This window comes from Tetrao urogallus (genome assembly GCF_951394365.1).
Source record: "Tetrao urogallus genome assembly, chromosome: 1".
Classification (NCBI taxonomy): Eukaryota; Metazoa; Chordata; class Aves; order Galliformes; family Phasianidae; genus Tetrao; species Tetrao urogallus.
In genome coordinates this window covers 56816242-56830951 of record NC_136813.1, presented here as the reverse complement: position 1 = coordinate 56830951, position 14710 = coordinate 56816242, and the positions used below count along the sequence as shown (strand labels likewise).

Here is a 14710-nt window from a genome sequence, read left to right as displayed (position 1 = left end):
TGGTTGAATCAGTTCTGAGGGAATGCAAGCAACAGAATCTTTGAGCTGCCACCTCAGCTATTTATTCTAACAGGGGGCACGGACTTACACACTGCTTACAATCCACTCTTTTTTGCTTTCCCATCTAATTTCACAGCAAAGTATTGGGTAAGTAGACTAAATTTGTGCAGACAGGTAATGGGGCATTCATCCTCCACACCATCCATGAAACTCACAGAAGTTAGGAAAACCTATTCCAGCAAGACCTAGGGATGTATCCTACTTTCTAGGTCCTTTCTTTAGTCCATGTGTCAGATTACTTCTTCATATATCAGTTTTAAAGAACCAGTGTGCCAGAACTTGTAAAGAAATACAATGCTCTTCCAGCATTCACTAGTGAACAAAGATCTAACTTCAATACTTCAGTGATTCGGATATTACCAACTTACACCATATGATGTGTTTTATGGCATCTTTGGCACCAGTGAAAATGCACTAAATTACAGTAAAACTCTATCAGGCTCAAAATATCTACACTGAATAAGAAAGTACAGAAACTCCATGATCAGAAGCACTAACGTCATGTCAGTGCTGAGCTCCACACGTCCTACATTAACTGAAATTAACTCACAGAAATTCCTGGGTAGCAGCATTTATACTGCATCTTTCCTGCCCCAATTGTCTTATTTACAACTGCAAGGTCAGAAGAAGATATCACCTACTACATTCTGCAGCAGAGACATAAGCATGTCCTGAGGATGCCCTGAATTGCAAGGAAATACTTGAGCAGCATCCCTTTCTTTCTTGCCTACCCAGCTCCTTTGTTTACTTAATGTTTCAGACAAAAAGCCCAATAATGTTTGCACTATGTTTATGTTGCAACTCATTAAGCATCCATACTATACTAATTGGCAAGCACTAGACCACTGCTGCTACCCCACTTATTTTTTCTCAACAGTAGGATTTCTAGCTGCAGTGTGAGAAGAGCATGAGACTCTGACTGTAAGGGCTACATATTGTTCATGTTCCAATATTCACAGCTGCGAAACCTTGGCAAGTAACACTGAAAGAGCTTCTGCTTCTTACAAATCAATTCATGAGACTCAGAAATTAAAACAGATGTAACCAAATCTTCTGTACCTCCACTGATTCAACACAAGCTGTCAGAAAACACAAAGAGGAATTCATTATTCAGCTCACAAAGATGAATATCCTGCCACTCAGCTGCTGTTGAAAATGTGGAGACACAGAAAGACAGCAAGTGCTCGCTCACTGTTCCACCTATTTGATCAGCAAGATGCCTGTTGTAGTCCAACATTTGTGAAATGCCCTCACATTAGATTGTTTGAGAATGGACTTCTAAAATGAGATGAACTCGTTAATAGCATAGCCTGAGAGACTGACTTTTTTGCTGGCATCCATCCTTCCAAATTAGCCATGAAATACTGTTTCATTTTCACACATGGAACAACTGCAGATGGCAGTGCAAGAGTCACATGAAGCAAGTAGTTTTAGAAGAGTTAGCTTAGTAATAAATCAAATTCTGAGGGGGAGGAAACAACCAGAACCACATTATAAATTATTTCCCCTATTATTTTGTCTAGGGACTGCTGGACAGGGAGATGTTAGTCTTGAGAGACTGATAACATGGATATAAATCAAATGCCTGCAGAACTGCGGGCTCCATGCAAAGGCTGGGCCCGTACATATGTTACATTCTCCAGCTCTCCAGAGACTCAGGCATGTGGTGAACAACAATGTACAGAGCCTTCTGGAATCATTTAATTGATTATCACACAGCCAGCTCCTCCTGTTTGGTTTGCCTCTGCCAGAGATCATCCCATGGTAGAGATGGAGGGACAGACATGTGCCTGCCCTTCCACTGAAAATGTGTAAAACTCATTTTTAGGGGTGAGATGCCAAAAGGCAGTTTAGCCGGCCTAACCAGCTATGGTGGCTCCTCCACTCCACTGAAGAGGATGGTGCACCATCACCCTTTCTTACAGCAACTCTGATGGTTCCCTCTCAGCATCACTGCGCCACATCAGCTCACTAAATGCCCTCACTTTGTCTTGGTGGGTAAGCTTGCTTTGGCCTCAGTAAGCTGAGAAACCCACCAGGCAGCCGGGCAGCTGCCAGAGCTCATGGGAGGATGCAGCCACATAGGGCAGTGAGGATACAGCAGCAGCTTCTCACATTGGCATGGTGAGGCTGGATGGAGTTCATCTACTAGAGCTCCTCAGCTGTGCCTCTGTTGCAAGAGGAACTGAGCTCAGGGCCAACAAATGCTTGAACGTGCAGGACAGCCATTTCCAGTCCGGTGTCAATGCTGAACCCAACATCCGTTCAAAGCTCAAGCTTCCTCTCTCACAAACATACACATTCCATTTTCCAAAGCTCATATTCATTGAACTGAAACACTACCAAGTGCACAGACAGCAAAGAAACGTAACATTTTCAAATGAGACTGGGGATGTGCTTTTCCAAAAAGAGAGAAAAAGGGCCTGACATTTCAGCATTCTTCCTTTTTTTTTTCTTTTCTCAGTCTGATGTTAGAAATACTCTCAAATGTTGCTTTTGATAGAGATTAGTATGAGTTCTAGCTGCAACTGTTAACAAAAACAACAACAAAAAACAGATGAAGCCTGAAGCTCTCATCACACCTCTGTGCTCCAGTGTGACCTTGGAAAATCAACAGGAATGCACAACAGCCTTACAGTGACCTACAGGTTTCTAGACAGACTAACCCAAACCACATGAGAGGTGAATATCAGCTCTGTATTTGCTCCTTCAGCTGATATAATTGTGAGCGCTCAAAGGAATTGGCTTTGAGGTGTCAGACCCATAATTACACTACACAGTGGGAAACACTATTGTGGGATCTAAGTAGCACTCTTGACTGTGTTTTTCTCCACACTCTTTTAAACTTGTTTTACAGAACCATAATTGGCTCAGAGTTGATGTAGTGGAGAAACAGTGGTGAGGAAGTCAATCCTCTACTAAAATAGTACTTTTAACCACCAGAGGGAGCACCAGTCCCAAATATCTTGCAGGATTAAAATCACATGTACATTAAGCATCAGCTGTTTGTCCTCAGCTGCACTTACCATTTTCAGTATTTCATTGGAACTGTGAAGTGGATATCATTCAAACAGAGTTAGTGCTATATGCTCACAGCACAGGAGTCCTTAAATGCACTAAGGATGCTTAGCATTACAGAATTCCCACTGTGGATTCTTCAGTGCTAGAATCTATCTGCGCTATAGCTATACAATTCTGGAGCCATACAAGTAACAAGGAATTAATTACAGAAACATAACTGCAAAGACATGTGAAGAATCTGTGTAGGAGCTCTGTAAACATCTTGACTGTCCCAAAAGTTTTGGGGCTGACAGTAGAAGGGAAAGAGAGGAGGGGAGGAAGGAGGGAGAGTCAGCAAAATACGGATTCTTGCACTGCCAGGAGGAAACTGAGAAAAATCACTCACATAGAGACACAAATCCAGCATTTTTGGCATGACTAAGAGCAGGAGCAGCCACAACAGTTTTACATCACCTGCACAGTTCCCCAGTTGGGCTGGCTGCGGGTTGGCTGAGTCCCCTTCACAACTGCAGGCATTGCCAAGGTTGCTCTACACTACACGCAGATACAAATGCGAAGAGCTATCCCAGTAGCTGCTGGCAAACAGCATCCAGCAGTCATGCCCTGTCTGTCGCAATGCTGGATCTGCCATCTTCTCTCCTGGGCCCCTCCCTTCACCCACCATACTCTTTCAGCACTCACTCTGCTTTTAGGGATGGAAATACTGAAAAGCATTCACTTATGGTACAAAGCCTAACATCATGCAGACTTGTATACACAAAGATATAGGAGGGTCACTCTCATTGCCTTCCAAATACAGGAGCATATATAGGCAGGAAGCATATCTCAGTGTCACCCCAAGGCTGCAAGGAGCATTCCTCAGGAAGCTGCTAAGTGCTTCCCGAGAGTATAAATCCAGAAACAACAATCTGCATGTATCCTTCCCTCTACATATCAGTACTGATGTGCTTAGTATGTATGCAAGTAAGTGGTGGGTACGTGGTATGTCTGAATTTGTTTTAGTAGCTGAAGAAGAAACAAAATAAGCTGACTGAAGTTAAATTAATATTTGGAAGCCATGGCTACAACTTCAGCTTCTATTTAACTAATGTCAAGCAATTGGTTGTCCATCGCCACCTTACAAGTTCTGTTCAATTAGCTCTAATAACGGCTCCTCTCTACTTAATTTGCCTGCTTCATGTCATTCTTCTTCTTGCTCATCACAAAGTTATTCCTCATTTTCCAAATGCTGAACTTTTTATTTTTTTCAACAAAGGTACCTAAATTTCACTTTCCAGGACTCGCTGAGCCAAACACGCTCTTAAAACTTAAACTCTCAGTGATTCTTTGCATTTGCATGTATTTTGCCATTGTATATTTTGTACTGTATTCGACTCCAGAGCAATGAGTGTTGCAGATACAGAAGTAGGAAGGATGTTCAGAAGGAAGGGATTTTTATTTACAGCAAACTACCACTCAGATTTGTCTTCAATAAAAAAGGAGGGAAAGAATCATTGCACCTTCCACTCACTCATGAAAGAAAACATGCAAAACCCCTAATGTGACCATTTTACAAGCCAGGAGTAGTTTATCTCCAAGTATAATGGAGAGCATGGAAGGACAGAAGTATGAAGGTAAGACTAGCAGAGAGCAGAAGTCAACAGACAGCACGTGAGCTTCATTCACTGATCATAAAGGTCTGTCTGCACAACGCTTGGGCGTTTTACATCAAACTAAGTGGTTCACTGTCTTTATGTTTAAACTTTCCTTGATTTCTCTAAAAAGCACATCTCATGATGTTTCAGGAGGAAGTCACGCAAACCTTTCACCAAAGGTGTGCATGGCTTATTTCCAAACTTTTTTTTTTTTTTTTTTTTTCAATCAGACCAGACTCAGAGCCACCCTGGGGAACAGAGCAACCTGAAAGAGCCATGAGAGAAGAGGATGTAGATGGACAAATGCATCTGTAGAAAAAAAGGAAAATTCTATCACCTGGAGACAGGTTGAGTCGAAAGGGTGCTGTGTTTCCCACCCCTTCTAATCATCTGTTGAACTCATTAGGTCTGAGTAACTCTTCCTTTGTTTTATTGCATATTGTGTTAAGTCACTTCCAGTGCTGAGGGTCCAAAAAAATAAGGGGTAAAAATGCTCCCCACCCTTCCTTCTTCATTAGTGAAAATTATTTAGCACTTGTTTGCATTTGGCATTGTTTAAAGGCTCACATTCAAAGATGAAACAGCAGAAAAAAAAAAAAAAAAAAAAAAAGATCTTAAACTTTTCAGGTTTTTCTCATTTATTTTTGTTCACATCCTAAACCTGTGACGTTACATGCAAGTTTTATTCTCTTGCCAATTTTTTTTATGGACATATTTACAAAAATAATCTCTTCCATAAATAGTAAAAACATGGGCAGCTGGTCCTAGACAGTACAGACTGCAATAAAGTTCTCATAATGAAGTAGCTCGTATCTTAAGGAGTACATGACAGACAGTGCTATTCTAGACAGCACTATTTTAGCTGCTTTTTCAGTTAGGTCTGAAATGGCATTTCAAAAGTTTTAAACATTTAAAAAGTTGCATAGAATTAAAAAATCCTTCCAAAAAAAGCCAAAGGAAATATTCTGGCTTCTCATTTTTTAATCATGAAATACCTAGATAAGGCAGATAACGCCATGCCTCAAAAGTGTCAATCAGTGTTTCTTCAATTTAATCTATAGTCTCCTGACTCAGTGAGAAGCATTAGAGAACAGATACCACAGTGTAATTTCTGTAGCACCTTCAGAATAATTCAATCTAAGCCAATTAAGCTACGAAAGATGCAAAACCCACCAATAATAATGGAAAACAGATACTTCCCTCATTTTGAGGCTGTGTAGGATATGAGAATAATTAGTCAGCAGTTCCTTGTCAGCAAACACTGACCAGAAGTTGGATTACTGCTTAGGTGCCTGACAAAAAGAGAAAGCTGCGTAAAACAGGATGGCTGGATACACAAAAATCTGTGGTATATGACTGCCACCCAGAGGAGCTCACAGGAAAGAGACACAGCCTTGAATGGGGTTCTGTCCTAGTGAGAGATGGTTTGAGGTTGTGAGACTCAGGTGGATCCCTCAGGCAGATCAGCTCTTCTCCTTTGATACCACTCACACTGATGATGATATTCTCTGCTCCTTCCTCAAATCCAATTGTACCCAGTGACAGGCAGTGCTCAAAGAAAATTTTGCAACCAAAGGTTTGTACCTTACATAGCTTTGGAAAGTCTCGCTTTTTCTGGGCACTGTCCTTTTTCATTTGTTTTCCTGTGGTAAAAAGTTTTGGCTGAGTACAACTTACAGTTGAGGGACATGTGTAAATTTAATACTTGGAATATTTTAATATTTAGAATATCCTAAAGGATTGCCTTTGCATGAGCTTTACAAGGCTGCATGTGTTCTTGTTATACTCCCAACTTCTGTACCCATATCAAACAGACAAGAAATCTGAGTCGCAGATTCGTACTTGCATGCAAATCTCATTAATGGTGCTGCATACAGCTGGCAGCAGCACTTCTGGACAACACTGACTTCTCTGTTCGCTGCTATCCTATATAAGACTTTGGTATTCTTTGATTTTTTTTCCCATAAGTTCTGATTTTAGCATCAGAGCACACTTCAGACTCCCCTCCTGCCCTACCGTCCCTCCCCATTACTACTCCTTACACCCACTTGTTCAGCAGTTCTGCAGTCTTTCAGGCTTTGCTTGGCAGTTGATCAAACTGTTCCAACAAAATCAAGCGTTCTCAAAAGCACCAAAGCTTTTCATATTCTGTGAACTAACCACAAGCTATTCTTGTTGTATCAGTTAAAAGTCAGTAACTGTGTCAAATGAGAGAAGATCAAGAAGACATTCAGTGTGATGCCAGTGTCTGTGCTCGCTCACTCACTCAACTCAGTATTTACTTTAACTGTGTGCAGTGATCTCTGACACAAACCTCAGTGAGAATTATTTTTGTTGGCCTATCAAAACATTCAAAAATGTTCCAGCTGAACTCCAGTGGAAGTTGTCACATGCTTTCTTTAAGAGCAACAAAATTTATGGGTACATTTTGCCATTCTACTTACTCTTGAAATATTTCAAGGAATAAAAATATGATTTTCCAGGCAAGAATCTAAGTTGCTTTCCCCCGTCTGAACTCTAATAATTACTGTCATCATTTAGGTTAACTTTCTTTCCTGCTTTCTCTATGACTCAGTTTACTTCTTGCTCCTTGAACTTTCTCAGGTGTGACCCACACCTGAAAGAAAATGGACATCTCTTCAGCATCTCTTGAAAATGCTTTCTCAGCTGTTCTCAGCTGCTCTTTCTGTGGCACAAGGCTTCTTCTGTGGTTAAACTAAAGATGTTCTCCAGCTGGCTAGGAATTTGCTTGAGTGATAAATTACTTTACTATCACTTTTTTAGCAGCTACTTTAAACTTCCTCTTTGGAAATCCCACATTCATGATGGTTCTTCCTGCTCTGTCTCCCTCAAAACATATATGGTTACATATTTGTTTTTGCTATTGCTCCTGTTGGAAGTAGGTTTGAGAATTCTGTATGAAATTTGGCTTTATCCCCTTTCTTAATAAAATCCAAACTTTAAGGCAATTTACATTTCCTTTTTGGAAAGCCAACACCACGTGGCTGGCTCTTTTCAATGACTAATCTGAATTATGATGACCTCTCACTGAAAACATAAATCTACAGTCTGAAGTAGGAGGTTAGCTGAGCTAATAGAACCAAACAATTAACTACCACCAACAGGAGATAAAAATAAACCACAAAACCAAACCCCAAACCACTTTTTGCTCTTAGCCAGGAAGACCAGAAAGTGACTTACAGAGATTACCATATTACTGTGGTTCCCTGGTAACAATTACATGCATATACAAGATTGCATGCAGTCAATACTGCTACAGAGAAAAAGTAGGCAGAGACAGATTGTTAAATACATTAAGCATCATTAAATTCTTCTGTTGAAGAAGTGTCACAGAACCGTCAATTCAAATAGCTGGCTTGGTCTGAAATCCCCAGCAAACGCAATTTAAATTGAATGGAAGAATAATTTGAAGAATCCTGAGAGGTAAATTACAAAATGTAGGTAATGTTGCTCCCTAGGCATATGCAGTCCCAGGCCCACAGAATGCTGTCAGCAGGATGGGGTGTTTGTGTTACAGGCAGTAAGAAGAACACACACTAAGCAGAAGCAGACTGCAGGTGTAGTCATGTGTGACCGGTTTCCAAAAAAACTGCATGTTGATTCAAAATTGTTATAGCCACTGTGTAGTCTTTAGATACAGGGAACATGACTCTGTTGGCATAGACAACAGTTACAAGTTGAGATGATTCCAAATGGTATTTGGCTATTGCTGAGGCACTGGGTGGCTCTTCTTTCAGAGAAGCGTGGATTTTATAGGTGTTCTCTGATCTTACATTAATGTCTCAGTTGGGAAACTTCACTGACTTCATAGGAAGCTTATATGATTCAGATGAAAATAACATCCGGTAATCCTTTAAGGAACCAGAATAAAGACATACAGTAACAGCAGTTGTACAAATGTAAAATCAAACACTGTGAAGCTATAGAGCATGTTTTCTTCCATGATTAAATGCCTGAGATTGTTATAATAATCTCTTTACAAGCAAAAATATGCATCTGGCAACAGATGTTGAAAAAGTTATGTCAGCTGAAATACAACCATGCGAAAACCTTTTGAACTCATCTCTGAAAACAAAGTATGAGCACACCCCACCACACAGTGGTACTGGAATATTTGCTTTACTGCACTCTTTCCAGAGATATAAATTCATTGGGTAATCAGCTAGTTTGTGTTCATTACAGGTATCTACTGTACTGAGTCCACTATATACCTCAACATAGAAAACTTCCCCAGAGAAATTCAGTTCCACTTGGGCAAATGGACAAATGCTTCCACTGACAATTTCCAAGTATGAAAATCGAATGGCTTCAAATGTCACTTAAAAGTTTGGCCTGCCAATTGAGAGACTGTGGAAACCTTTCAATACTTACTATAACTCACTCAATATTATTTAGCCTTCTGACATCTTGTTCTTTCCAAGAATAGGAGCTTTGTTCTCTTTATGAAACATAGATGCTTTTCTCTGATTATTTTTCTCCGAGAAAGGGTAAATAAATAAAAATACACTACTAGCACTGCAGAATTGACACAAACACTGGGACAATGACCTGATTTTCAGAAATATTTCTGAACTACAAGTCTCCTTGAAGAGGATCAGATCTGGAACTGAACAATATTTTTGCTTATCTTGTTACAGTCTTTCAATTTCCCCTTTTCAAGAATTATTAGACAATTTCAAGCAATATATTAGTCTTTTCCAGACTGCATTCTTTCCTCAAACATTGCCTTTCATCCTTCTTGTCAACTTGATGGCCCTTTGCAGGATGTATAATTCAGCTTTGCTTTCCTTAGTGTCCTGAATTCACGGTCTTTCCAACTCAGGCATGAGCAGGTGCTGTCAGTGAGGTACATTCCAACAGCAGCTACTAGGCAGAAATACTGAGCAAAACTACAGAGAAAGTAGTTAAAACCAAATACCAAACATTTACAAGAGACAGTGCCAAGGAAACAATTAGAAGTTTAAAAAGACCAAGCCTTGATTAAAAAAAAAAAAAAAAAAAAAAGTCTTCATGCTGTTAAAATAGGTTCAATATAAAGAGTACAGATATTTGACTTCCAACTTGCTGCACTAAAGGAATGGACCTGCTGCCATGTGCTATTTTGTAAAGGAAACCCAGAACTATTTAGAGTCAATCTGCCCACTGACAGCCTGACTTTCTCTCCAGTAGGGACCTCTGAACTAATTAATACCACAAATATTTTTTCTCTATCTTTTGCTACCTAAGACAGAAGGAAAAGCCTTGAAGGCCCTCCCAGTCTGGGTGGCCTTAATATTGATTATAATAAAATAAAATAAAATAAAAACACAGAAATTCAGTCAACTGGACACAGTTAACTTTTCAATATCCAGAGTAAACAAAAAAGCCCAACCATCTGCAGATAGCAAAAGTGTGGGTGACTTTCTAGACTGTACAACATGGCTACAGGAGAGAAAAGCCCAGTCACTGCTACTTTGAACTGGGAGGATACAGAGTTGCTGCCATCACTGCCCACCTGTCTAAGACATCTGCCTGACTTCCAGACCTGAAATGGATGAAGCAAAGCCAGGGTGCGCATTTCTGCAACCCGTGCAGGGATGATAACCTCATCGAGAGAAACAGAGAAGTAATTTGTGTACGTATAATAGAACATGCACATTCTCCAAATTAGGCAGGCAAAAAGTGCCAACAAATGTAAATGGTCACGAATGAGGGAATTAACATTCTTGAAAAAAAGTCGGAGGAATTTTATTCTGCTCTATGCAGACTTTGTTTAAAACAGCAATTAAATGCTTAACCTGCTTTTTCTTTACATGTTAATGGCTAGCATTTCTTATCTTCACAGCTGCTTGAAATTGTTCTCAAAATCTAGATGGATAAAAGAGAAAATACATCTTCTGCCTAATTCTGAGTGACCCAGTAAAATGTAGGTGAGCACTGAGGAGTGTAATCAGTTTAAATGGATCTCACACTTCAGTGAGGTTAGAAAGAACAGTCAGTTATAATGTAGACAGACAAATAAAAAGTGCAAGAGGAGACAAATGAAGATGTTTCAAGCTAATCTATTAAATGGAGAAGAGTAAGGTATTATTTATTACTTCATTATTTTAGTAACACTATGTTATTCTAGAATTTCTGCACCTTCTGTTCTGCAGATACTAGATGCTTGACTTTATATAGCTTAAAATAACAGTTTGATGCTCAGTGTAATAATAAAGTCTTTATAGGATAAGAACCATCTGCTGCAATTACACTCACTTTCTCAGATTTTCTGAAAGGGATGAAAAACCTTAGACTTCATCGATTACACGCCCTTGATAAAGTATGAGTCATCTCAAAGGCGTTTGGCTGCAAATGCAATTCTCATGGAAACAGTCTAATGAGAGAACACATTGAAAATGGTCATCCAAATGGTCTTATTGATAAAAAGATTCTCAAATGGAAGGCAGTAACACTGCAGTATAATTCACTCTTCCATGTCCGTAATGCTGTTAAGAAATACTCTTTGGGCATTCCACAGCTTTTTAGTCAAATACTATTTTCAGCACTTTTTCTGGTGAGATCATTAATAAGATTATTTCACCAAATATATGTTAATTATCCTCCACTCCCCAACCACAGATCCTAGGGCCTACAACTTCTTCCCACACTATGGTAAGAAATTTACCTCCAGATGTTAATAATTAAGGCATTAAAGGGTAAACCCAGTACCCACTTCCGCAGCTGCTGCGGCTCCCATGGCAGTAAAATACTGTGGTTACAGTGCTAAAGAGTGTGGGTGGATTGGAAAGGGCCTTCCAGTATTTATGCACTTCTGCATAACATAAGAGCCAGATCAAAAGGGCTTCCAGCATAGGCAACATGTTGGCTGAGCATGGTGCTGGGCAGAATGGTTATGTACTTCCCACACAGGAGGCTACGTGAGGAGTGAAAAGCAGATGTTTTCCAACATATTCTTGGGTACCAGAAAGAACAGGCTTAGAATGGCAGCCCTATCATAGCCTGGATCCTGGCCTGGAGCAGCCCTTCTGAATAGTTTTTCTCCAATCAAATGATATGCAAATGGATCTCTGAAGTAACAGATGCCTTGAATACTGTGAACATCAATGGGAACCGTTTTTAAGAGTCATGTTTCAAATCCAAATGTGCTGTTTGGAGAGACCGTTTCAAGGCAATTGGGAAGAATGCTTCTCTTGCTTTCCCTGACCGACTTCTCTTTTTTGGGCCTGGGACTGAGTAGCAGTCTGTTCTTGTTCTGCACAGGCACCAGATATAAAAAAAAAGTTTGACTAAAGCTTGGGGACATGTTTTAAGCAAAAACTCAGTTTTCTGCTCAAACAGCCAAGTACACATTTGAAAGTCTCATAGGGTTAATATAATGAACAAGCACTGATAGATATTGATCTGAATTAAGTTATTTTTAAATGTATTCCAAAATAGTTTAAAATGCTTTTCTTGAGCTTAGTCTTCTAGGCATAACTATTCATTCACTTGTTCAAAGGTCTCAAAAGTCAGTAATTTAATTATTTAAATTTAAGGTTTGAAAGCATGTCAATATTTCACAATACACGTTTAAAATAGAGAAGTTTGTGATGGGACTCAAAAAGTGCTGCGTAAGACTTGCTGAACAAGACATAGAATGGCTTGGGTTGGAAGGGACCTCAAGGATCACCAAGCTCCAACCCCTCTGCTGCATGCAGGGCCAACAACCTCCATATCAGACTAGGTTGCCCAGGGCCCCATCCAACCTGGCCTTGAACACCTCCAGGGACGGAGCATCCACAACCTCTTGGAGCAGCCTGCTCCAGCACCTCATCATTCTCTTGGTAAAGAGCATGAAATTTTGAATTTACAATGACTTCTGTTGCTACATACTGATATTATTACCTCTCCTACATTTTTAAATGATCTACATTAAGTTGAGGTAGTTTTGGCTCTGGTTGTATCAGGCAGGCGCTTGTTTTTCTCTGAGAAATAGGACTCAGACTCTAAACTGCAAATAGGAAATGTCAGAAAGGGAAGCTCTAGCTAAGTCAGGTCCAAAGCCTTAAATAAATGAAGCGTAAGTTTTACAAGATTTTCTTTCCCGAAACTATCATTTTTTAAAATGATCTAGTTACAAGATGCTGGCATGTGCCATGAACTGAAAATAATGGCTTTCAACAAGCAAGTTATAACACAGTATTCATCTTGCTCTACAATGATTCATTTGCACTCACAACTGAAAAATAAGATCAAGATATCAAGGGAAACATTCTGATTTCCAGACCTTTTACAAATCTTTGCTTTATTTGTTTTTAATAGACAGCTGACTTTTATTACACAGATACTAACTCTGTAATTAAAAAATGAAACTCTACCTCAAAGATGTTTTGGAAATAGGCACTTTTCATCTTTCTCACAAATTAATCTATGTTTTGCTACACATAAAATTATCTTTGCTTCAATCTCCAGTTAAGCTATTTACATTCCTCTGTTTTGGAAAGCATTAAACAACAACCACCAACAAGCGTTCTTAATATCCTAATCTGTAAGTATGTAGCTATCACATGTGAGAAAATGCAGAAGACTAGCTGTATTTTTTTTTTTTTTAAGTAAACAAACAATAATTTAAAAAACAAAACAAAACAAAACAAAACACTCTTCAGACTATTTTGTTGGGTGATCTGAACAACTTACCTTGAAAAATGATCCCACTGGACGAAAAAGCCTTTAGTTTACACTCATTTATAATTGTAGTACATATACAGTACGTGTGCATGCACAACCAAAGATAGTGTAGATTAAAATCTCTACAGCAAAATTGAAAGAGATAAGGAGAGTGATTCAGTGTCTACAGTATTTACGAAGTGGGTAATTTGCAGAGAGAATTCATGGAATGTTTAAGTACACTGGATTTTTTCTTCACTGCTATTGCTTCACAAGAATCCTTTAATATGCTTTTTTTTTTTCTTCCATACATGGAACTAATTTGGACAGTTGAATGGGAATGGATTTGCAAGGGTCTGTAAAAAAAAAATTAAGATTTTTTTTCCTGAACTGAAACATTTTGTTATATTTGAGTTTATTATTGACCTCCTTCTTCCTATTGTAGGTCATTGCCTCCTGGGGTTAACCCTAGTCAGCATACATTGCTTATGATGTATTACAGCCCTTCCTGAAAAGAACTGAAGGGGAGCATTTCTGAATGGAGGTGCTCATGTCTGTTCCAGAGGTGGTCAGGATATCAAGTCAAGATCTGCGCTGCCTTCTGAGGAATCTGCAGGTGAGGCATGGGAAGGAAGAGGCTGATGGGCTAGTGTCCCATTCAGTGGGGACATGGGGAGGGTATGGGCAAGCCATGGGGGCTTCAGCATACAGTGATGGCATTATGCTATTTCCCATCCCTATCCCTTCAGCCCTCTGGCACTGCTGGTACTGAGATGGCTGCATTTTGAAAACCCTCCTTGAAGGACTTGGTATTGGAAATGCCCTATGGTGGTGCAAGCTTCCACTGAAATCAATGGCTCGCCTGCCCTGCAATAGATTATACACTGTGTAGTTCAAGTGAGAGAGAAAATGAAGTAGAGACAGCTGATATACTCACCTTTTGTCCTTTTACTCCACTGCAGTCACATTTTCCACAACTAGAAGAACAACCCTGAAAATAAAACAGAAAGCAGAGATTAATCATCTGACCTAGGTGACAGACAAAACATGTCAGGAATGTCAGCGAGGTAAGACAGCACAGGGAATGTCCACTTCAGCCCATGGCAATGCTTTGTTATCCTTATACAGATGTACATTCTCAGTCCCAGTCCAGTAAAAGATGATTTTGTAACACTATAACACTACATTACTTCAAAATTATTGTATTTTTGGCTACCATTTTAAACACAATTCATCATTATACACAAGCATTCTCCATATAGCAATATGAAAGACAATTCAAAACATGAACTTCCATCTATTCATTATTTATACATTCAAAGCCCAACAGATATTTTAAAAATATA

The 14710-nt window shown here is 39.4% G+C and overlaps 1 protein-coding gene across 1 annotated transcript in view; it reads right to left on the bottom strand.

Moving 5' to 3' along the window:
- The window catches only part of COL4A1 (collagen type IV alpha 1 chain), a gene marked incomplete at both ends in the record, with an annotated part of 109986 nt that overhangs the window by 51037 nt on the left and 44239 nt on the right, over positions 1-14710 (bottom strand). The window contains one exon of the mRNA XM_079549305.1: positions 14302-14355. Within this exon, the coding sequence (XP_079405431.1) occupies positions 14302-14355 (54 nt within the window). The remainder of the gene's footprint in view (positions 1-14301; positions 14356-14710) is intronic.